The sequence below is a fragment of the Dermacentor andersoni genome, chromosome 9 (assembly GCF_023375885.2).
Source record: "Dermacentor andersoni chromosome 9, qqDerAnde1_hic_scaffold, whole genome shotgun sequence".
Lineage (NCBI taxonomy): Eukaryota > Metazoa > Arthropoda > Arachnida > Ixodida > Ixodidae > Dermacentor > Dermacentor andersoni.
In genome coordinates this window covers 35,001,833-35,027,466 of record NC_092822.1, presented here as the reverse complement: position 1 = coordinate 35,027,466, position 25,634 = coordinate 35,001,833, and the positions used below count along the sequence as shown (strand labels likewise).

The 25,634-nt window shown below is 45.6% G+C and overlaps 1 protein-coding gene across 1 annotated transcript; it reads left to right on the top strand.

The window, feature by feature from the left end:
* The first annotated feature begins 67 nt into the window (after window positions 1-67).
* On the top strand, window positions 68-24,926 carry LOC126527603 (histone deacetylase 1-like). The gene is made up of 13 exons (XM_050175403.3): window positions 68-144; window positions 2,438-2,550; window positions 3,626-3,743; window positions 5,659-5,733; window positions 10,910-11,048; window positions 13,838-13,979; window positions 14,322-14,414; window positions 15,116-15,365; window positions 16,915-17,023; window positions 18,615-18,673; window positions 20,543-20,917; window positions 22,244-22,306; window positions 24,292-24,926. Exons 1-12 carry the CDS (start codon window positions 96-98, stop codon window positions 22,297-22,299), a joined length of 1,578 nt encoding a protein of 525 aa, XP_050031360.1. The 5' UTR covers window positions 68-95; the 3' UTR covers window positions 22,300-22,306; window positions 24,292-24,926.
* Window positions 24,927-25,634: the final 708 nt, after the last annotated feature.

The window sequence follows — 25,634 nt, the reverse complement described above, 5'->3', positions numbered from 1 at the left end:
ACAATTTAGAAGCTTTACTTTATACCGACTGCATTTAGATTAAGAATTGCCCCGCTTTTGTAACAACGCTAAGCAACACGTGACCTCCAACAAATATGGCCGCCACGATGCACTCAAAAAAGCGGGTTTGTTACTATTACGATGGTAAGTTTAGTTAATTTTTGTGAATAGTTAAACTTCCTGGTGTCGCGAAGAGCCGTAGCAGCGTTTTTTACGTACGTGCGATTTTATTAATTGTGTCAAACGACTACTGTCGCGCGAGCCGGCTGAAGTTTGCGTCAACAAGCATCGGCGGCTTTGACAAAACGTTTCGCTTTGTTCACGATGGCGAATTTAAAAGTATTCCGCCTGCATTAGAGGAAAACTCGCTCTTAAGCTTCTCAAATAGAATGTTCCGACCGTTGCGTTTCCTGACTTAGCTCGTGACAAAGCCGGCGGTTGCAAAAACGTCAAGCCGGTCGAAAAAAAACGCGCTTTTGCGGTGAAAGTTCGAAAAATGTGTGTTCGCCAGTTCGCCTAAGTTCGTCTAGGGTGTGTAAACATTCTTAGTCGGTGTTAGGTTTACAAATTATTGCATGCATTGTTTACAGTTTGCAGCTGGCGCACTTTTGTTACTTGGAATGCTGCAATTACTAGTGTTGCTTGTATTTCGCTTCAAAAACGGGGCTGGGCGGTTCGGTTCGCCCGAACCGAATTTTCGAAACTGTTTTCGAAACCATGCTACAGCGCGATCGATTGGTGTTCGTAAGTGCCGTTTTTCTTTCTTTTTTCGTCCCCCCGATACAGAACTCTAAAGAAAGCATTCAACAGCAATGTTCACAGCGCGAAATTTTGTACCAATTCGCGTAAGATTTAAAGCGTGTCATGGGGCGGCATTCTCGAGTAGTTCGCACAGGTACAATATTCGGACTGGCCCCTGCACGAATTTTTTTGACCGCGCATTATGAATGTAGTTAACGCGCGGTGTTGACGCGAAATCAAGTTTTTAAACCGAAGTTAACGGAAGTTCGCCGTAGATGTTTTCTAACGGAAATATTTCGAACCGAAATTTCATTTGTATTCTGTCATCAATAGCTCCCCGACCCGTTTAATTGCGAAACTGCAAAGCGAAGCTTTTTTTTCCAAGAAAACAAACAAGAAAAGGTTGCACAACGACGCAAGCGGTCTTTCTATTAGAAACTCGGCGTTCGTGCTTGCGCAGTTGTAATGCAGCCGTGAAAGGTATCGCCGCGAAGGTTTGTGCAATGTGTAACCTTAAAAATTGCGAAATTGCTATTTTAATAAAGGAATCATTTAACGCTGAGGGGCTCGAGCTTGCTTTCCTTTTTATTCTCTGTTTTTTCGCCGGTCGCTTTTACCGACAGCTCGCGAAAGCGGTAAGATGACGCAATTCTGTGAAACGTCAATCTTTCTTTTCGAGTAGTGAAATTAAGTTTGGCTAGCACTCATTTTTGCCAGTTAGCAGGCAAGATAGGAATCAATGTGGTATATATATATATATAGGCTTGCATTGCAATTAATTTTTGTCGCTTAAAAACAATTTTGTTGACCTGTCAGAGGCGTGCTAACACATTATTGAAGTTTGAAAACTCTCACGCATTCGTCGCAAGTAAGGGGGTGACGCTTGGCAAGTACTAATTTTAGGAAGCACCTGTAAGATATTTAAGTTTCATGCTAAAGTTGTTCTTGAAATGCTGTACCTGGTCTCACAGATGTTATTGTGACATCATAACACGGAGCGAAATTTCCTGATGTGCAGCTGTAAGCCTGAGTAGGACTCGTGCCTACTTAGGCCTAAGTAGGACTCTGGTAAAAAAATAAGTGTTAATACAGTGGAGTGTTTTGGTCTATCACACTTTCTTCGGAATAATAACTTCATATATTACAGCTACAACTCACGGGCGCAAGGTTATGTCAGCTCGCGTATAGTAATACACAATCGGACATTTATTTTTGTGATCTGACATTACTTCTGCATCTTAGTGCTTCCTATGTGATGTACTATGCTCTGGTCGCAAGTGCAAGTAGTACGCCGTGGCTGTTTGGTCACATAATTGTGTGAATTGGCAGTAAATAGGCTTATATATGTGACAATTTCTGTGTAACAAGTATGTCGTGCTTTACGCTATAAAGGTAGACACTTAATGTTGCTTTGAATTACACGGCGCAGATTTCCCTCTTTCTTTCATGTGGGGGCATATTGCTTTGTGGTTGCAGATGCAAGCAATGTGAGAGGTCTCTCTAGCCTTTGTAGCGTTGCCTACCCTGTGTGGAACGTAGTGTAGTACATTCAGTAACGGGGAGGGATATATTGTGGCAGCAACTCGATACACTCGAGGTGGCACACTGTGTTATCTGTGTATGAATGAGTTTTAATGCAGAAGCACATCTTGCTAGAAATGTGCGCTGACGTTGTGTTCTCATTTCATGACTGCAGGGGACATTGGAAACTACTATTATGGCCAAGGGCACCCCATGAAACCCCATCGCATGCGGATGACACATAATCTGATTCTTAATTATGGGCTCTACCGGAAGATGGAAATCTATGTAAGCTGCTCTACCATTGAGTGTATTTTTTCTTTCTTCTTCTCTCTTTAATAAAGCTGGGTATTGTGCTAGATGTGTTCCATCATCTGGCTTATGAATCGCTGTAGTGACAAGTCGTTCACTTGAACTAAGAAGTTGACAGCCTAGAAGTACAATGGCAAATGTACTACTGTTCAATTCAAAGGGCATGTGTTTGGATGTGTCAGCCTATTACGTTTGCTCAATTCCGTGATGTCATGGTGGAGGCAGGCTTCTTCGAACATTGGTATCCCTCACAAAATGTGTTTTGGAACATTGAGCCACCGAGGGCATGCAAGCACAGGGAAGTTTTGTGGGTTGAGCTCATGCGAAACTCTTGGGCTGTCACCAAGAATGGTTGATGTTTATGAACTTGCATTGTCGCTGTAACTTGAGAGAGCTAGATGAAAGAGGGTTAATTGGAACACCGCGGCAATATGCATTACAGGCAGTCTTGGGAGGATGTGGGCTTCCGTCAAGAGGCGATGTTTTAGGCTAGACTAGGTTGCCTAAAAACAATAACACAAACCGTCGAAGAAACCTGTCTTTTGTTTTTTTTTCTATGTGAGTGTGTATATGCATTTTCGTTTTTAGACAATGCCCTTAGGTGTTTTCACGCCTTTTCTTGACGTAGCCCATATAAAGGGCAATGTTTCAATGAAATTAAACATTTGGTAGTTTGCGCTTCTTTGTCTGATGTATCCTAATCTTTTTATTGGTTTGTCAGTAGCACGCACTTCATTGCAAATTGAACTGCTTGCTATTGCATGCAATTCTTAAACCAAAGAAAGAAAACATTGCTTTTGGCGCAGGTTTTACACCTATGAACCTTTGGAGCTGTGCGTTGTCACTGAATTCAGATGTGTGCAAGAATCATGCGTGCAAGGATGGATGCGTAATTCACTGTGTGCAAATGAATATGCATGTATCAGCATGCCTTTGTGCTAATTCTGTATTTAGAGCGGAATAGTCATTGCCTCTGTGTTGAAAGCATTGTGATGAAACCGTTCCGTTTTGGACATTGCTAATCTTTTGCCTTCTTATCTCGCTCGTACAGCGGCCACACAAGGCAACACAGGAGGAGATGACCAAGTACCACAGCGATGACTACATTCGCTTCCTGCGTAGCATCCGGCCCGACAACATGTCCGAGTACAACAAACAGATGCAGAGATGTAAGTGCCTTGTCTTACACTTTGTCTTTGTTTGTTTACCCGTCGCTGCTTCACTGTAGTCCGAAAACATTTTTTTGTTTTGTTTACTTTCCATGCTTCCCTTGAGGAAGCATTATTATGTGCTGTGTTGGCGGAGCATCCATGTTCCCATGGGGGAAGAATGCAAAAACCAGAAGTGCTCAAAATTAAATCGGAGCCTTCCATAATGCATCTTTCCTAGGCTGGTGTGTTGCTTTGGGACGTTGAACGATGCAATTTAATTTCAGTTTTCAAGGAAGCATTACGAGGGATGGGGCGGGGCTATCATACAGTTGAAGCTCGCAGTAATGAAGTTGGCAGGGAAAGCAAAAAAAAGAATAAATTCACGTTTGCGTAGATTTAGATTGTTGTAGAATGAGACAGCACAGATGAGGAATGCATTGCAAAGTGAAACTTTACTGTCCAAATTCTTAACCTGCTTTGGCAAGCCTTGCTCAAGGCTGCGTAATCCCACAGCCAACAGAATAAAACGGGCGTTTGGGCGACTTGGTAAGCCATATTGGAAACAGAACAGTGCGGTTTTGACGGGGACAAGCAGGGAGAAACGACACGGACGAGCGCTGACTTGCAACTCGGTGCTCGTCCGTGTCGTTTCTCCCTGCTTGTCCCCGTCAAAACCGCACTGTTCTGTTTCAAACAACAGAATAAAGAGTGTGCGCCATGCATAGGGTTAGCAATGGTCTCACAGTGATGTAGTGGTGTTCTCAGTTAATCGCTTTTGGACATATGCTCGCTGTGACGAGATTTTGCTGAGCAATCGCTGACGCACTGGTAGCGCCAGACACCGGCTGTTGTCGGGCCGGCAGAGCAGCCACGCTGATGCATCTGTCGCATTCCTGTTGCCGAGGCGACCTCTGCCGCCCTGCCTTGACTCCCCTCCCCCCCCCCGTGCCCCACTCCATAAAGAAGTTAATATTTTGCTTTGTGCAATATCATGCAACTTGTTGGCCGTTTTTAGACACCTTGCAAGTTTATCGGGAGTCAGCAATCATGCAACCCATTTTTGCCACGTCTGCAAGATTGGTGGCATTCGCTTCCATGGGTAGCCTTATCTCTGTATTCCATGCCCTCCGTCATCTTCGGTGCCCGATGACAATTCGAAACTTTTCTACTTTAGCACACATCAGATTGCACAATATGTAGTAGCTTCGCTGCCTGTGCAAAAGATGTTTTTAGGGGATAAGAATTCTTGCACCGTCCCGAGAGGTTCGTATCATCGAGATTGCACTCTAGGAAAGCTATGTTGGCAAGAGCAGGGGCAAAAAGACATCACTGATCAGAAATAGTTGAACCTCAATATAAAATAGTGTCGTGTCACTTCAAAATAACTTTATTATATTGGATGTTCACCATAGGCATATATATTCTTTACATACTGTTATCAGTGGAAAACATTTTTGATTTACTTCGATATATTTTACCCGCCGTGGTTGCTTAGTGGCTGTGGTGTTGGGCTGCTAAACACGAGGTCGCGGGATGAAATTTCGGCCACGGCGGCCGCATTTTGACGGGGACGAAATGTGAAAGCACCCATGTACTGGGATTTAGGTGCACATTAACGAACCCCAGGTGGTCCAAATTTCCGGAGTCCCCCACTACGGCTCATAATCATATCATGGTTTTGGCATGTAAAACCACATAAAACTAAAAAAAAAAAAAAAAAAGCTTTGATATGTTTTCATGTCAGGCTGTATTGTAGTACTGTAACTTTTATAGCCACCTCGTTTAATTGCTTTTTCGTATTTTCTTTCATTTTAACTTGTTTTTTAGTCACTTTAACTCTTTTTATTTTTAGTTGCTAAAACTCAATTTTTCAGTCCCCATTTCCTTTGCAGATTGTGTCATAACTTTGTATTTCTCTTGTTCTTGCTTGCAGTCAATGTTGGTGAGGACTGTCCTGTTTTCGACGGCCTGTATGAATTCTGCCAGCTCTCCACAGGTGGTTCCGTAGGTAAGTTGGGGCTTGCAAGATCATTGTGCGATTTTGGCTGTTTTATTTCAAAGCTGATTGTCCTGTTCTGATTATTACTTCCTTCTTTCTTTCTTTCTTTGTATTCTCTCTCCTACTATTATATTTAATATCTTGTTTGAGCGTGAAAGGACTACAGTCGCCGACCAATAATTCAGATTCGCTGGGGACCACTGAAAATTTTGAATGATTGGGAGATCAAAATATTAGATTTGCCAGAAAATGAGTGATCTCATCGTACAAGTTGCCAGAAAAGATGTGCACATTCTTGGATGGCCCCTTTCTGGGATACCTTCCATTGCACGACTAGTGCAAGACGCATGAGCGTCTACGAGCACCAGCATTCTTGGCCCAACCCAGGAACACTGTTTCCCATAGACGTGGTTGGGTCCTAGTCACGCAAAATATTGTGAAAGTAAAAATGCCACTTACTTGAAGTGATCGTCTGAGAATGCGACCCAGGTTTGTTATATGCATTGATGCATGCACATATGCTAGCCTTTGCCTTTATGCAGTCCGTACCTCGAACTTTGTCGTGCTGCGACTACAGATAGATGAAAGTAAATGCGTGCACAAAATTTCCGTCCCCTGCCGACACTAGAAACATCTACAGTGCTGTGATATCCAAATGATCACGAGTCTCTTCGTAACTCTTGAAGGCCAGTGCTTCTCTTGCCGCTCTTGTCACCGCAGACATAGAGTTGGTGCTACTTAAAGCTGCTTCAAGTTGCTTGGGACCGTTTCATTACCGTATTTACTCGCATAATGATCGCACTCGCGTAATGATCGCACCCCGAACTTGCCGCAGCGATATGTCATGTGCCAAGTCTAGCTAGTAATGATTGCACTTACCATTTGTCGAATGCTACACGAACAACTCTTCAAGACAAACCAAGCGGTCTGCAGACACCAAACATTCTTAAGTAGATGCCTCATTTCATTACTTTCACCACTTAGGTACAAAAGAGGTACAGTCAAACCCGGCTATATCGAACTCGCAAAAAAACGCCTATCAGTTCGATATAGAGCATAATTCGATATAAGCCTGCTAAATAATTGGATGTCATAAAAGCACATCCCATTTATAAAATCACTTTATTGACGAAACTAGCTTAGTTTCGCATAAATTAGTCCTGCATTTTCTTCTGCTTGGGCAATTTCGCTGCCTGCGACGCACGCACTTCCCCACGTTGTCTAAGGAGTCCGAGCAGCTGAGGCCGCAACCTTCCGCATTCGCGCAGAAGCACCGGACTAATGCGAGTGCACCAATCACTTCGGAGGATGTGGGCAAAGGACCGTAGTTGCTTTCCTCAACGTGCCTACTTTCATTTGTGCTCGGTACGATGTCGGCGATGTAGTCTTCGTTTCGGGATCTACCGTCGTCGCGACACCATCATCTGCACTCACAAACTCGTACACCGTTGATTCGAATGTCCCGGAAATTTTGACAGCTCGCTCCAAACTTCGGCAACACCGGCAACGGCTTCGTCGCATTCATCAGAATTTACAGTCATCACCGAGCACGCGGAAACCGGCACGTATGAAGAACGCCTCGTACACGGCCGTGCGTACGCGTCGGGCGCCATGGGCACCGGGTTGCGAGTCTGGCCACTTTAGCCCTAATCGTGCTGAGAGTGTTCCTCGGAATCTTGCACGCTGCGGGGATATCGCGTTCGACGCGATTTATGATTTCGATCTTCACAACGAAAGGCGAATTCTGCCGTTTCATCACGGCAACACTGCGGGAGAAGGCCCACAAGGCGCAAACACGATAAACCAGAGAAGCAGCCAGATAACTCGCACTTTCGCCATCTTGCATGAAGAGCGCACAAGAGCCTCTGGTTGGCTGTCTGAGCAAGCGCTGTAGGCGGGCCAGGATCATTTTTGCTGGGGAGTGTCGATAGATAGTGATCTAAAGAAAGGAAGGACGCTTGATTCTGCAACCCGTGAGGGAGCACGGCGAAGCGTCGTCAGGGGAGAGGGAGGGGAAGTGAAAGATGATAGAGAAAGAGGGAGGATAATAGACTTCACTGTGCGTGACAGGGGGAGTGTCGACGGCTCGCCCGAACAGCCCGAGGCAGCGCGGTCACGGTAGGGAGAGCGGTTGGATGGAGCCGCGCCGCCGGGTTTCCCCGCTATCGCGAGGGAAAGCCAACTTCTGGGGGCACTTTTCCGCGGCTTGACGTTCGATATATCGGGAGCCACTGCAATATTTGTTCGATGTAGGCGTAATTTTTACTATATATACTCATTGTAACTATACCGTGACCAGAAATTGTTCGATATATAGAATAATTCGATGTAAACGGGTTCGATATAGTCGGGTTCGACTGTACAACCAAGCTTGCCTTATTATGTGTAGGCTTTATAATGGTTGTGGTCAACAACAAAAAAGGCGCCTTTCGATTCTTCTCATCTTCACTTGTGGGCACGCAACGAATCGCAAGCGGCAACGATAGTATCCACATTTACACTGATATGTTGGAAGTGTACCCTATTCATACGCCGACGCTTGTAACACAGCTAAGATATTCGCCCACCCTTAGCAGAAACCAGCCGTATTAGGATAGTAGTGAGGACAGATGCCGCAGTTTCTGCAGCATGTCGGCCATGTGTTTTTATGTCACTGGCAGCTAAGCACGCCCATCTGTTTCTGTCCCCTCAAAGTGGACATGGCTACGTTATTGCTGCAAACTTACCGACGTTAACAATATTATTCATTACTGATACGGAAGAAACTGTTTCAATGCATGTAATGTACTCACGAGAAGAGTGTTAGTGAGTGAAAAACTTTATTGAGCTCTAGATTCGCTGGTCTTCTGCAGTCTTCAGATGGCTTCGTCCATCTTCTTGCACAACGGTCGGTTGCCCTTAGTCCAAGGCTCCGCTGGATGCTGCTGCCAGTTGTGCTCGCCGAATCCGACCTTTTTGGTCGACCCGGCGATCGCTGGAGAGCACTCCCTCTTATTGCTCCGCACTCGGGTTTGGTATAACGGGTACCACGTCTATCTTCTGGAATGCCCACGTTATGTGATACAGCGTGGGTGTTTTGTGGCACCAGGGGCATTTGTCATCGTATTGTGTGGGATACATTTTGCTGAGTACGTTTAGGTTCGGGTACGAGCCCGTTTGTAGCTGCCTCCACGTCACAGAGTCCTCTCTGCTAAGGGAGTTGTGCGGTGGTAAATACCGCTTTCTGCAGCCCTTGTAGTAGCTTAGTATAGCCGAATATTCTTGGGGTACAGGTTCGGTCCCCTCGAGGTCGTCTACGTTGGATGCTCGATAATAAGTGTACCCTCGAGCTATCCTGTCTGCCTCTTGGTTCCCTGCCACTCCCATGTGTCTTGGCGTCCATACTATCGTATGCCTGATTGGTTCTTCTTTTGGTTGTCATTGTGTTATATGGTCTCCGGAGCGAAGTATGCGAAGCGCTCCGTGCCCTATTCTGCCGCGTCGGTAGTTGCGGCACGCTGTTTGTGAGTCTGTAAGGATTGTTAGAGATCGTTTAGACCGATATCCCTCCGCTGCTGCTAGAGCGACGGCCGCTTCTTCAGCCTCGACTATCGTACAGTCTTGTAGTGATGCGCTGGTGACCTCGCACAGGTTCGGATCAATCATCATTGCTACCGCGTTGCTGTTGCTCTGCCCCGCTGCTGTGGCGTATGTGGCTGCGTCCACGTATACCTTCGTTACTTGGGGTGCTAGTGTCTTTTGTAGGTATTCAGTCCTCGCCTCTCTGCGTGCTTTGTGTAGGTTGGGATCCATGGGTATGGGTGCTACATTTAGTGTGTTCCGATACTCGTCCGGAATTGTTTCAGTTCTCTGTATCTCTTGAAGTTGATCGGCGCAGCCTAGTTTCTTCAGAAGCTCCCTGTCAGATGGGGTCTGCTGTAGTCTGCGCAGTTGGGAGACTAGTTGCGCCTCTCTCAATTCCTCGGAGGTGTTGTGTAGTCCTAAGGCTAGGAGCTTTTCAGTTGAGGTGTTGTGGGGAACGTGGAGTGCGATTTTGTAGGTTTTGCGTAGAATCGCATCCACCTGTTGTACCTCACCCTTGATGGGATTGCAGTAGGGGAGGCTGTATGCCACTCAGCTGACCACCAGGCTTCTGACCAGCTTGAATGTGTCCTCCTCTCTCATGCCGTGGTGTCTGTGTGAGATGCGCATGATCATGCGGGCCGCTTGTAGGGTGGACGCCTTGAGTAGGGTGAGGGTGGGGGTGCAGCATTGGTTTGACTGTATCTACATCCCCAGAATTCTGATGAGCGTCTTTTCCGGTATTGGCTTCCTCTCGAGGTAGACATTGAGCTTTAACTCGTCACTGGTGCGGACTGTGCGGTTTTGCTTTCCTCTCCAAACTCTCAGGAGCTCGGACTTCTCAGTGGAGCACGCGTTTGGCTTGCTCTGCCGGCCGCCATTTTTGTGTTGGTGTCCCGCACTACACACAGCAGCAGCCACCTGTTTGTTGACCTGTTGTCATCCTGCAGCAAACACGGGATCAAAAATTTGTTTTTCTTTTTGTGGTGAATTTAACCCGTGTAATGATCGCACCCCGGAATTCGCCTCAATTTTTTTTACAAATAAAGTGCGATCATTATGCGAGTAAATATGGTATTTAACACAAATTAACAAATGCTGAATGTGCGGAACTTGCTTGACAAATTGCAAATACTGCCGTTGTAACTTAGAGGCTTGGCTTAACTTCTCCTGAGGCTTGGGCGCAGTAGGCTGAATTGAATAGGCTTCGCTGGTTCCGATTTTGAGAAGGTGCCGGCGACCGGGCTGATGATCATGCAGGCGGCACATCAAAACCAAAATATCGCTTTCTGCTCAACTTGGTGCGCAAATTTGCACAAGTCAAGCAGTTGGAGTCCGAATTATTGCGAGGCCCACCTATAAGGTGTCTGAAATGTCAGTTGTCTTTGTACATCAAGTCTGTAGGGCGAGTGGTGTTGCTGCGGAGCTGTCCGAATAATTGGTGAGCAACTGTATTCACTGCTCTCGTTAGTAGTGTCTCCTGCTTCTTCGCCATCCCTACGGTTGGACAATATGAAACACTGTAAGATGAAAGATGCAACATAGTTGCCTTTACAGAAAGGGAGCTCATAGGGATTTGGTTTCCTTATAACGCCTCTTCTTTTCCCCGTCTTTTTCTCGGCAGCTGGGGCAGTGAAACTGAACAAACAAGCGACAGACATCGCAATCAACTGGGCCGGTGGCCTCCACCACGCCAAAAAGTCGGAAGCGTCTGGCTTCTGCTACGTCAACGACATTGTCTTGGCCATCCTCGAACTGCTCAAGTGAGTAGCTCGGTTCTGTAGCCCCTTGCCAAACTGCCTCTTGTCATTTGTCTGTCTGGCAAGCCAACCCCTTGTGACCCTGTTGCAATCCAGCTGAAAAGTGCATTCACTTTTTGCTCTCCGGCAAAACGCTTATAGCACCGAGGGACATGGACACACATAACTGGTGGATGTCAAATATATATATACAGTCGCCGACCGTTTATTCGGACCTCACGGGGACTGCGGAAATGTCCGAATAAACAGGTGTCCGAAAAAGCAGATTAAGAAAAAAAAAAAATGAAATCCTTTATTTCCACGCGCTTATTCGGGTTTGGCATTAGGCTTGGAGAAATCGCGAGTGCGCCGTTGCACGCTGTTCCGTTTACGCGCAATCAGATAAGCCTGAATCTCGGAGAGGGTCGCACGGTCACTATAGGCGGCTGAAAGCACAGTCACTGCTTGTGCACGCTCCGCATGCGACGGCAGCGTAGCACATGGTGCGTCATCTTCCGACTCGGAGTCATCGTCCGGCGGTGCAGCATAGAGAATGGGTGCAGCAGAAACCTGACGAATGATCTCGCCGTCGTCGAGTTCTGCGCATGTCAGTACAGCAGTGTCAGCACCTGTGAAACTGTCAAATGAGACGGTGTCCGGAATCGCAATGCAACCACTGAGCAGGTCTCGGCAGAACATTTTCCGCGTCAGTAGGGAGCACATCGGAAGGCGGCAAATCTTAGGCCTCCCGGCACACGCTTGCCGGCATTCCCCAGCGCAGTCTGTGCGGGCACTGTCGGCGCCATTAGACACTCGACGCGATGTTTCCGTACGCCGCGTTGGAACACCGAAACCTCGACACAGCACACAAAGCAAACACCACCGTGCCGACGCCAGTCGCACAAACGAAAAACGCGGCCTGCTCGCAACGTCGTGCACGAAAGAAACAAATCAGCTGCTGGATTGTCTTGTCATGGCTTACTAAGCTGAAACCGGAACTGCTGTACGGCCACTATCGAACCAGGTAGAAACGATGATGATGAGAGGGGATTTCCAGTAGCGCCACTTCGTGGGGCAGCAAGGAGGCTCCGTTCAAAACAAAAATGGCGTTCAGCAAGTCGAACTATGCGCCGGTCAGAGTCGGTGCATGATGCCCTCGATCGAGTTGGCTCAAGGAGTGTCCGAAAAATCAGACGAGAGGTTGCAAGGTGTCCGAACTTTCGGCAGTTGTTATACATTATGGTCTATGGGGAGAACGGCGGTGCCGCGAAGCTGACCGAATAATCGGGCATGTCCGAATTTTTGGAGTCCGGAAAATCGGTCGGCGACTGTATATATATATACAAGCGAAGCAGTTATTTCTGTTCTCTGCATTTTCTTTGCTATCATAAGAGAGTGCTGTCTCCCATTTCAGGCTCACGCCGTGGTCAGGTAAATCCCTTTCTTGCAATGCCATTGCATTAAATCCATATGTTTCTGTATAATTCTTACGGAATCTATACGGATTTCGTAATATTTCTGTAAGAATTGTGTATAGATTCCGTAATATTTCCATAAGAATTGTACAGAGTTATTGAAATGCATACAGAATGTTTCAATAGGGATGGTACTCTTTGCAAACTTATCAGTTTGATACATTTCGAATACTTCAACTATCTCTTGCTCAGTTTGGTACTTTGACTGTGTTATCATTTTTGTATTGCTGAACTGTGGCTCACAGGCACACATTGCGCAGTGTATGGCATGTCTTCCCAGCTACGCAGCTTGGTGGCACGCATGAACGGGCTTTCTAAGCCATTTATTGGCGTGTCTTCCAGCTTGGCCTATGCATTTATGCTTCTCACTCAGCTGGGCATGTCAAGCCCATGTGACCACTTTGTTGCTATCTTAGCTTCCTGAGAAGCTGGTTTCATATCGTAGTGAAAACACAACTACCTTAGTGATCAGTTTGATGGCCTGTACAAAGGCTGGTGCTTGTGAAAAATCACAAGTCTTCTCTAACAAACTCGAGTGTGATGCCTCTTTGACAGCACAGCTCACAACACTGAACAAGCACAGTCGTCGCAAGAGTGGAAAGAGTAGATATCGTAACACAAACACTATCATCTTGTAGCTATGCAGGGCTGTCAAAAACCTGAAATATACCTCAAGCTTGAGAGGCGAAGGAAGAAAATGATATTTTCATGCACACTTCAAGCTTACATTAGTTGGCGTAAAATAACAAGCAAACGCCCTCCCTCCCCACTTGGGGATAATACAGTGGAACCCCGATTATATGACTGAGGGGACCATGCAAAACCATCGTATAATCCCAAACTATGAATATAGTCAGTGACGCTCAGTGTTGCCCAAAAAAATGGGTACAGGTCACCTAAATAAGCCTGCGGCACGAACCTGCATTGCTCCAAGGAAAATAGATTAAGTTATTTTGAAAAAGAAAAAAAAGTGACAACCAAGCATTTGATTGGAGGAGGTGCGAGCGAATCTTCATTCCCACCACTAAAAAGAAATTCAAGAGCTTTATTAGAGGGCAAGCCTTCTGAACACTCTAGAAGCTGTTATAAGACTCCTCAACATCAGAATAAAAAATAAGAACGGATTAACACATGTAGCACCACAAAGTCGTGATACCAATTGAGGGCATGCCATGCACCTTGCCATTTTTGAAATAGTTCATCACATCAGAGATGCGCCGCATCTTTTAACGACAGTGCACGCAGCCAAATTGACCAACTTGCGAGGCAGCCAAATCAACTTGCTGCGGTTGGAGGTGTTCACCTTGGTCTCTGTTCAATGTTTCTTCAAATCCGCAGGTACCACCAGAGGGTGCTGTACATAGATGTTGACATCCACCATGGTGATGGCGTCGAAGAGGCCTTCTACACAACAGATAGAGTGATGACGTGTTCCTTCCACAAGTATGGGGAGTACTTTCCCGGCACGGGTGATCTGAGGGTAGGTAGCCCTGCAACAGGCTGCTCAAGTTGTGCGTTTTCTTTAAAAACTTGAAAAGGGCTTAGGTGAGGTCAGTTCGTTCATGGCCAAAACTGCTTTTACACTCTGTTGTTGGTAAGAAATGTAGGGAATTTAATGTGCTATATCCATTAATACATTTTATGCGTGTTCCTGGTATCAATGCTTCACTGTAGCTGCATAAATAGTGAAAGTAGTTATAACTGCAGCATTCCCCCGGTAGCCGAAAGTAAAGCAATGCACTGGTAATTACCATGTTCTGCTCATGATTAGCCCTGTTAAACGATTGTCGCAGCTCTGACCACCGCCTTGTCTTTTGCCCAGGACATTGGAGCAGGCAAGGGCAAGTACTATGCCGTCAATTTTCCCCTCAGGGATGGCATCGACGACGAGTCGTACGAGAGCATCTTCCAGCCGGTAAGTTCAGGACGGCCAAACTCTGGCATAATATTCCAGAGGGCCATATCATTAGATAACGGACAATGAATTTGCTAACTTATCGTCGCAGAACCTGCACCAAATGGGACGTCATTCATTTATTCGATGTCCGTAAAGAAAAATTTCTAAAAATGTGGTGAATTCCCTCAATGAAAAGAAATAGTCATACGTGATCTCTAGAGGTTGGTGCCAGAAATGAAGTGCATTGAGCGCTCGGTGGGATTAGAGCAGTGCTGGCTGATTTTTGTGGACAAAGCTTTTATGTTGAAGCCAAACGCTCCACATATGTAGTGAAAAGTCTCTAAGTGACGGTGATAATGACTTTTCATCATCATCAGCCCGGTTACGCCCACTGCAGGGCAAAGGTCTCTCCCATACTTCTCCAACTACCCCGGTCATGTACTAGTTGTGGCCATGTCGTCCCTGCAAACTTCTTCATCTCATCCGCCCACCTAACTTTCTGCCGCCCCCTGCTTCGCTTCCCTTCCCTTGGAATGCAGTCCGTAACCCTTAATGACCATGGGTTATCTTCCCTCCTCATTACATGTCCTGCCCATGCCCATTTCTTTTTCTTGATTTCAACTAAGATGTCATTAGCTCGCGTTTGTTCCCTCACCCTGCCAATTTTTATTTATTTATTATTATTATTTTCTTTATTTATCGTTGCGGTGCCGTTGCAGCTCATCTCGAAGGTGATGGAGATGTACCAGCCCAGCGCGGTGGTGCTGCAGTGTGGCGCCGACTCCCTGTCGGGCGACCGGCTCGGCTGCTTCAACCTGACCCTGAAAGGCCACGGCAAGTGCGCCGAATTCGTGCGCCGTTACAACCTGCCCCTTCTTCAACTTGGGGGAGGCGGATACACCATCCGCAACGTGGCACGCTGCTGGACCTACGAGACGGCCGTCGCGTTGGGCGTCGACATTGCCAATGGTGGGCGTCCACTGTGCATTGTGGTGGTCCGTGCTGTAGTCCCTTGAAACCTCTTAAAAAGGAGCTAAAGGAGCTAATTGAGACATCCACCCAAATGTAGCTATGGGCTACAAAGGTTTGCTACATGTCTGTCTCAATTTGCCTTTATTAATTACTTCTGTCCACCTTACGGGTTTCCACAGAACTATTACGTCATGAGTATATTTGCTCGAGTGTACCGCAAATGCAATTGTAACACGAGGTTTGACTTTTCAGTCATGCAAAATATAAAAAAAAATAAAACTGTGAATGTAACGGTAGTTGAACAGAAGAAGAAGAAATGGTAGCTTTATTCAAGGAATTGCAATTTGTGAACGAGTTCTCCTACTTACCGTCGTCTGAGGAGGAGGCTGAACTTATTTTTGGGTGGCATTCTTGGGCGATCAGTTTTGGATATAAGTTTCACTTTTCCGAAATTTCACCTGACTCTGCACCGAAAGCGTACCCGGCAAATGTTTCTTTTAATGTGCCAAGCTCGCTATTAGTGCCAAGTGCGCTGTCGGGTGTATAAGTCGAGGGGCGCGGTGCCCAGGGATTCGCTGCCGAATTAATGAAAAATAGAGCGTTGAAGGAGTACCAGTTAGTATAAACTGACTGTTTCTCTTTTGTGTTCCTTTAAATGGGACAGCACTTCTTTACCCACTGCTGCCAATTATTCTGAATATAGCTAGCTACCTTGCCTTAAATCTGTACCAAGCAAAGGAAGAACAAGAATTCTAGACTTCTATTGATTTCGAACCAACGACACTTAAGTTTGTATGTTTTGTTAATTTCCTTACTAACTGCAAGTTGTGGGTATAATGACAGTTTATTTAATGACTAGAATTGTTTAATCACATAAGTGATTGTACTTGTTCAATTATTGTATTAATAATTGTTTCACTGCTGGCATTATGTTGTAACACTTTTTCTTATCATTATTCTTGTTTACTGTATGGTAGTTTTACATTGCATGTAACACATCATAGGAAGTCCCCCGACAGTGCTTTCACTGTGGGATCTCCTTCTGCATGATATCATGCCCACCTTTGTACATGCATTTTTACCAGAATAATCTTCAAACTTGAAAATTATTGTGTCGGTGTTGAATTTAGTAATTGCACGGAAATCTCCTCATTTAGTGGGCTTTTGCCAGCTTTCGACTTAAAGATGTGCACTTTGTGGCGTTCACTTAGATGCACTGCTTGGTAAGCTGTTTCCTGCAACAATGCAATAAGACATGTTGCACAGCTCTAAGTACGCATGCCAGATAGTCTCCTCCAGGCGATGGCTACGTGCCCTCTAAACAACGCTGTACCATAGCATGACTACTTTGGGTGACGTACCAAGCTTTCCCACAGAGGTTTTGTGACGAGAGAAAAGAAAAAGGTCTTGGAGGACTTTACCAGTACCGTGTGTTGTCGTGTACTCTCACTGTCTCTTCCTGCTTGACTTGTGAAGTTCCAGTGTTCATATTGTCACTGATAGGTTGTTCAAGTGCGCTCCCTGCTTTTGTGCTGTCCTTTTGCAGAGCTTCCGTACAATGACTACTTCGAGTACTTCGGGCCAGACTTCAAGCTGCACATCAGTCCTTCCAACATGGCCAATCAGAACACACCAGAGTACCTTGAAAAGATCAGGTATGGTGGAGCACTTTTGAAGTAGCTTGTTAAATCGGTTGTGGTGCAGGTGTACTTCACTCACTTTGGGAAGTATCTATCATCTAACATTAAATCTGCCCTGACTCCTAAGGCAGTGAAGTCTAACAGAGCGTCTCGAAGCACTACAGTGAAATCTCTACATAACAAACTTCAGCGGACCGTGGTGAATTGTTCGTTATTCTAAAAGGTCGTTAAATTGAAAGCCCCAAAATTATCCATTCTGCCCGTCAGGTTATCAGTTGATGCCGTAAGAGCTATCCACGGAAACGCTGCTGTTGACTCTCAGCCTGTGCCGTTGCTATTTTCCTTTGATTCCTCTACTACACACCAATGAAGCACCGTACAGTAAGAGTGGTGCTCACAAAAGAGACAGCTGGTGCCCAAAAGAAAACAACTGACAGAGGGAGTTCCATATTGCCTTTCAAAGTGCAATGTTTCTTTTTGTTTGTTTGTTTTTCACGTACCTTGCCATGCACGCCGCAACTGTCTCGCTCGAGGCGGACACTTGAACTATTCTAAAGTGCAAGCGTGTGTAAACGGCACCATACGGAAAGTTCAATGACTCACGGGACCGTGTGGCGACCCGTGAGCATCAAGGTTACATTTCTCAGCACGCTTAGCTAGTGCAGTTGCAGAAAAAGGAAAGAGACGTGCCTCCGTTGCTAGGCAACGCTTGTCTGGGTGGAGCATACTCTCACAAAACCTGATGCTTGGTCGCCTCCACAATCAAAAAAAAAAAACAAAAATTGTTTTCCGGCGCCGTCTCAGGTTTTCCAAACCCATGCGCTGTGGCACATGATTTCGTCATGTCAACTTTCCATGGACCTCCCAATTTGAGAACTCTTTACCGTTTACATCGACCACAGTCGATGCGTGTGGAGCCGATGACTACACAGAGCTGGGCTGAGTCACGTGACAGCTGCATTCCTCACTTGTGTCTGTCGTGCAAATTGGTCTTAATAAGCTGACCCACGGAAACAGCCTTCCATAGAGAGCGAGACACCCTCGTTTTTATGAAAGAAAACTGAAAAGAAGGCCTTCTTAAGCAACAGAAACTTACCATAAGCACAGTATGGCCCACCAGTAAACTGGAAACCCCATTGGTACTTAGGACAACTTCGCTATTTCTTCAATTTCTGAGGGGAAAGAAAGCTCTTGATTCTGTTTGACAGCCATTCTATCAATAAAAAATATCTTTCAGACCTTCGTATACGAACTCAGTTGTTAACATTGCACGAATACTAATTTGGGGTTCCCTTTAATAAGAGTTCAGCATACTAGGCATCACGATTCCTAACTACCTAAGTTTATGATAGCTAGCAAGGTTCTGGTTAAGTAATGTGAGTAGCCTCCTGAGCATGTGCAGCCCCGAGGTTTCTGCGCAAAATTTGTAAGCATAAAATATTGTGTTAAATTTTCTGATATTCGATATTTGATTCAAAATTTACTATTCAGTATTCGCACACCCTTACTATCAGTGATTCTTTGCCTTTCTGGTGAAACTGCAATCTTTTGTTGTTTTTTCTTTTACTAGAACTGCTACATACTGTGTCCTTGCCTTCTGTTTCAGGACACGGCTTTTCGAGAACCTCCGCATGCTTCCGCATGCACCTGGTGTCCAGATGCAACGTGAGTTGGCAGATGCATAATTTTGCTTAACTGCCGCCATTTTAATGAGTGCTAACTCCTTACTTGTACAGCAACTGGTTCTGCATGAGCAATTTTTTACGATAATTAAAATTTATATATATTTTTTTTGCTAAACTGTTGGTCGCCAGGCCATTGCAGGGAGGGCAAACAACCCTAAAACAAACTCTATACAGTGAAACCTCGTTAAACCATAGTTGGCCAGAGCTCGAAAAAAGTATGTGCTAAACGGTAGCCGTGAGATACCGTGAGATCACCCGTGTCAAACGAAACTCAGCGAGAGTGCAATGAAAGCGAAAACAAAATGTGCAGTATTTATTCACTTCGCATGACAAAAGTCCTATTTTCTTTTGATGCCGCGCCGGCCTAGCAGCAACGACAGCAGCCTCAAACTCGCTTAAGCTGCGAGCCAGCTTTCACTCCAGCCCCCTCTTCTCTGCAAAACAGCCGCATGAGGCTGACGTAACACGCAGCTTCTGCCACTGTAGGGGCCTGATTGCCCGTGCTGTCGCTTTCTGTGTCGTCCTCATCACTGTCGCTAGGCAACACTTTGACAACAACAGAGGCAACGATGCCATAAAGTCGAAATCGGAAAAGTCGAAACTCGTAGCCGACATCTTTTTGCAGTCGCAGCATCACTGCCGACCAACTTCTCCTTCACATTCCAAATGCCACGCCCCATAGTAAACGGTAGATCCCTCTCGCGTGCCAGCGCCGACTTCTTGCCACGTTCTATAGCACGAACAATGACCAATGTTTCTTCTATGCTGAGCACCCAGTTTTTGTCCAAGCTTCGGCATGACGCGAATTCTAGCTTGCATGGTGCCACAACAGTCTCTGGCATGGCGCCAAAATGGTGTTGATGTGGCTTCTCCCTTCCAAGCGCCCTTTGTGTTTGCGCTTGGAGGCCGTTCTGATATCGGAGGCTCGTTGCTCTGCCGGGCCGACGTACCCCTGTGATTGCACAATGAAAAGTAGAAACACTACGTGTTAACTGATGCGTACGCAATAGGCTGGTATGCTTTATGCGTATACAAAATGCATTATGTTCAATGGCCGCTGAGTGGGAGACTTGACTTTACTACGTTTAAAACAAAACTGCTGTTTAAGCGCTACCAGTTTAATGAGGTTTTACTGTATGCAAGATGACGGTATAAGCAGTAGATGTAGTAATAGTTGTTGTAGTCGTAATATTAATAGACAAATTTTGGCACGAGGGCTGCTTAGGCAATAGCCTGCGAAGATGAGTCGTGTGTAAATAACTCGCCTGGTAATAAAGAGGTTAGGGCAGAGCTCACCTACGATGACTGTCTAGGTAATGTGAATAGTATTATCTTGAGATGAAAATGAAATTATTGTACACTGAATGGGTTAGACTCGCTCGTCAGTCAAACACGCAGTCTCCAGAAATCCACATGTGCCTAGGACGGAGTGAGCGCAGCGTGTGACTTTGGAGCATTGTGGGAGCAACATGCCCAGAACAGCATCACACTTGAGTGGGCCCTCACAGTGTCACAAGCTTTGGTATTTTTTTTTTAGCGTAAATCGTCACTCATGCTAAAGTCAAGTCTTACTTCAGCCGAACAACAGAAGCCATTCCTGTATGAGGGTCCCTTATTCAAATTTTCTTTGAAACTTCGATGTCAATGCAAAGCTTTGCAGAACACAGGTGCTCCCATTAGTTCTGGGTGCTTCGCGAAAACAATTAGACACAAGGAAAGAAGAATTACCTGACAATGCTAAAAATGCTATTTGCATTTTAAGTCGTCTACAGTAACCGCTTAGCCATCACTACGGCTCTTCAATTACGGCACACACTAAAATACAGCACATATGATTTCTAATGTGCAGCCATCCCCGAGGACGCCATGGATCAGGAGAGCGAGGACGAGGACAAGGTCAACTCAGACGAACGCATCAGCATCCGAGCGTCGGAGAAGCGCGTTGCTTGCGACGAGGAGTTCTCAGACTCGGAAGACGAGGGCGACGGTCGCCGCGACAACCGCTCGCACCGACCCAAGAAGCACCGCAAGGGGCCGGCGCCTGGGTCAGCCGGCGCCGCGACTCCTGGCGCCAACGCAGCCGCAACACCTGGGGGCGGAGCCGCGGTCGCCCCTTCGCCCACGGGCGGTGACGACGAAGCCCGGACGTCACCTGCCGTGGACGTCAAGGTGGCCGTGCCTGCTGGTGGAGACGGACCACAGGCACTGAAGAAAGACGTTGATGGTGAGTATTATCATTATCATCATCTATATTATGTTCAGTGCAGGACAAGGGCCTCCCAGTGATATTTCATTACCCCGTCTTGTGCTAGCTGATTCCAAGTGGTGCCTGCAGGTTTTCTAAGCTCATCGCTACACCTGAACCTGCAGGCTCCTGTTGATTAGATTTTCCAGCTGACCCGACCCCCACCGAAGGTCCTGGCCGGTGCCCGTGCATTTTTATGGGCTGAAACTTCCGTTATTTCAATCCTAAAATCTCACCAGGTAATGAACTTGACCAGTCAGCACGCACACGCACACCTGACCCCTATAATGACCCCAATAGTGGCCCCTTAACCAGGTTAGCCAACCTAATTGTCGTGCTGCACCGTTCCGGCACCAATATACGCCAATCGATGTTAAGTGGCAGCGCCTGTCTCGGTGTAGTTTAAGGGGCAGTGAATATGTTGAACACACGTCATTTCTCATCGGAAATGCCTATTTTCGACCTGCACTAGGAAGATTTTCAAGCAATAACAATAGCTCACAGTGTCTGATTACAGTATTTGCAATATTCTAACGGGTGCCTTTTTCTTCTTTCGAGAAGATTGGACCAAAATTTGCCTGCATGGTGCAATTGGATACCCAGCCAAAACAGCCTTAGTGGTATTCGTGTGCTTTGCCGCCTACCAGGGATGCATTGCGGCGAAGCTGACTAAACAAATCTTTGTGGCAAAGCTGACTTTAGAAAACCAGCTGTCATTGTGCCACACACAACCCTTGCCAATTTTGCTTGGCCAAAAATTGGGTACGTGTTAGATTTCTACCTTGTTTAGGGGCTTTAACATCATTTATACATTGGACACATAGAAAGCGGACATCCGTTTGATTCAAGGGCTTGTTAGAACTGAGCAAATACTTTCAAATAAATCAGCGTTGTGTTCTGCCATTTTTTTTCTCCATCTTGTTTAATTCGACCCGCCAGATAACTCGATCAATTTCGTCGGGCCCGTCAGAGTCAAATTAACGGAAGCGGACTGTAGACCATCGGTTACATGCCCTATGCATACATTCCCTGCCCAACTCTTATACTCAACTATTGGGGACCCGGCCCCTGCTTGATAATCTACACTGCTGTCTTAACGTTGTGCCTTATTGTTTTCGTTCCATTGCTTCATTGCACGGTCTTTGGCTTCTCAAGCTTCCATGTTGAGTTTCCACATCATATTTTAGTACTAGTAGAATAAATAGGTTGTGCAGCTAGCTTAACAGAATGACAGCCTAGCTTAAATTATTTCAAATGTCAGATTGTTGATGATGCCTGGTTCTCTCTTCATTTATTGCTTTGCAGATAAGGACGACAAAAAGATGGACACCTCAACGTCAGATAAAGATGCAAAGCCTTGAACTGGAGGTGAGTGTGTGGTGTGACTGCATGTAGCTTAGTTCAACGCTTTGTTGTTCCCCTTGTTGATTTGTTTTAGACCCTCTACTGCATGTTTTACAGTGCCAGATATTAAAGAGTTCATCCACACTTTGCTATGTCACCCTTCCCTTTGTGTTGCTGGAGGTTACCAATGCGTATAACCCACAACGAAAAAGCAAGAAAATTTAGCAGTAAAGTAGGTGTGTGTGTTATATACGAATTCAGCCTTGTAAGTGTGGCTTCACGGTGGTGCGGCACACGCCATTTTTTAATTTTCTTTTATCTTCCTTTTTTAATTTATCTTTATAATCTATTTATTTTATCTTAATTTTCTTTTATCTTTTTTTTTTTTTACTGATACTCCTGGCCATCTTTGGGCCCATGCAGCAGTGGGTACCACAAACAAAACATAAAATCAAGTACAAAGGTACAAAGCTGGGTTCTCTGCAATATAGTTTTGTTATCTCCTGGGGAACTCCACCTTCTCCCCACACTTACATGTTGGTGCTCCCCTCTTCGTAGTCGCCCATTCTCCTCTTTACGGATTGCCATTTTGCTTTTAGTAATTAGCGAATAGTGCAAACGGTGCCGGCAAACCGTGACCCAGATCACGATGAGCTGTGCTCAACAGCCGTTCTAGCATAGCAGAAGTTGATGATAGTTACGAATGGTGCTTGCGAATTGCATATATCACGGGATCGTACGTATGTCACCAGTGCCCACGGTGTTCCCTCGGTCTGCGCAGAGTGCTTCACAATACGGCTCGGTCGCGTTTGCTCCGTTGCCTGTGCGAGAGCTGCTCTTATCGCGCCGTGATACTTTGTCATGTGAACGTTAGCTGCAAAGTTATCTGATTCACGTCACATGTCAAGTATCTGATTCGTCTGGGATCGCACTGTTGTGACTCCACCTTTATCGGTATCGCCGAAGAGGTGGGGGGAGACTTTTTGCAAGAACTTTAGCGTTGCTTTATGCAGGGTATATGGGAGTGTTTTTTTTTTCTCCAGGGCTTTTCTAATTGGTGGTGTGGGTCTTCTGCATCTTAACTTGAGCCCCATGCTTGACTTGATGTAAGTTGCACCTTATGTGAGCACACCCAATGCACTCATTGTGTTTCCTTCGACGCATTCATGACAGGCATCATTTATGTCGTCAAGCATGGGCGTCAAGCTAAAATGCATTTATGAATGCGGGGGTAAGTCTAGTATACCAAGTATAGTAAGGAATATGAAGTTTGGCATAGGTAGATGTAGCAAAGTATAGTCATTATTTGCTGGCTGTTTCGTTTTTTAAACTCAGAAGAAATGTTTTAAGTTGCCTGTGGCAGATAGCAAAATTCTAGTCTTCAAACTTGAAGTAGTAGCTTAGTGCGAATAAAACCACGGACACAAGAAAGACGGACAAGGACAAGCGCTTGTCCTTGTCCGTCTTTCTTGTCCGTGGTTTTATTCGCACTAAGCTACTACTTCAATTATGGACGACCGACTAGCCCAACAGTCGACTCTTCTAGAATTCAAACTTGAACATCATTTGCACGATAAATCAAAATGCATAATCTACTAATTAAAAAAAGATGTGCTAATTAAGTTGTAAGAACTGTAAAACTAACCTATTGTAGCATGTAGACGCTGCATTAGTACAGGTAAACCTTGATATGATTAACTTCTCTACTACTACTAGTAAATCCCTTGGAAAGTTTAGGATAAATTGTTATATAAAGCCCGTGATTAACTTGTTTAAATTAATCCTTGGCAGAGCATTTGGAGTGGGAACAGTTGTTGTGCCTTCTCAGTGTTTCCAAACTTCGGCAAACTTGAGAAAGCTTGAGTGAATACTCCAAGATCAGCTGAAGATTGTATACAGCAATCCTTGCTGGCCTTTAGACGTTCGTTACTTATTAGCTTATGGCTATTGATGTGTGTATCGATTAGTTTGCACTGATCTGCTAAAGGTTGTTTTCACTTCTTTTGCAGGGAGTACGCCTTCCGCTCACATTTCATGCAAGGAGGAGGGGACGCAAACAGACATATTTTTTTTTTATCCCACGCTCCATCATAGCCTGCTGAGAGGATGGAAACAGCCACTCCCAGCGATGGTGCAAACCCTGGCGAAGAAGCCATCGCGTGTGTGGGAACATAGTAGTTGTATTTATCAGACTCTTCAAAAGAAGAAACAAAAGTAGTTTTTATCGTCATGTCACGCTTGTGCACCCTACAGCCCCGAACATGTGTACCCCCCACCCTTTGCCTACACCTCCCCTCCTTCCTTCGTCTGTCTTTGTCATCTCTCTCTCATCAAAACGCATTTCTTCTCTTGCTCGTGTTCCAGTCCAACCATGGTGCATTCCCATGTGTACAAAGTGTTCAACTCGTCATCTAAGTGCCCCCTGCACCCGTCTGTTCTCCGTTATAGGCATTTTCTTTCTTTTTCCCCCCGAGAGGGTGTTGCGAGTTTTAAATGGAGGTCTTAAAGAAACAAAACAACCACCCCGACTTGCATCTGCAGTGGCTGGCAACAAATTGAGTCTCTAACGCGATTGAGGGTTCTTGGTCTGCCCTGTATGATTGTGCTCCTGTCTATCATTGTTCATTAAAACTTTCGGGATGGATCTTGTTTTCTTTTTTGTGTGTGTGCTTTTTAATAAATGAATAAAGCTTAATAATAAATAAACCCTATTTATGCGCTAGCACATAAATAGGCTTTATTTCGCACAGAGTGGAAAGTAGGGTTGCGCAATGTGCTGGGTAGTTTAGCATGGGATGCTGCAGTACAGCCGAAACTCGTTACAAATTTTCACCCGGCTCTAAATAGGTGAACACGGATATGGTGAATTATCACATATAGCAAAGTAAATATAATATCTGGTTGGCCGTTCTTTATTGAAGCCAAGAAGGCGGGCCCTCGCAAAGTATTGCTTATAGTGAAGCGAAGCAAACTTTTGCTAGTATGTGGCTCAAAACATGCACTACGGTAGTAAAAATACAGTCTCCGAAAACAGTTCTTATCCGTATTTCTTAATACAGGAAAGGTGTGCAGCATAATGTGGTGTTATGTGATCCTATGAGACCCATTGGCAATAGGCATCCACAGGAATGCTAAACGTTGCGGACAGCTACTTGCACAAAGGTGCCTTCTGGGTCAAATAGGCACTGTACTGTCGAATTCATGCAGGGCCCTGGTGTACCTCGGGGAGGCATGCTCGGCAGTACACACACTATCATCGAGGTGAATCGAGATGAATCCACTCTGAGCATCATTACTTTCAACCATATTCTGTGTATGTCGACGACGTACAGATGGGTCACAAATACTGTAA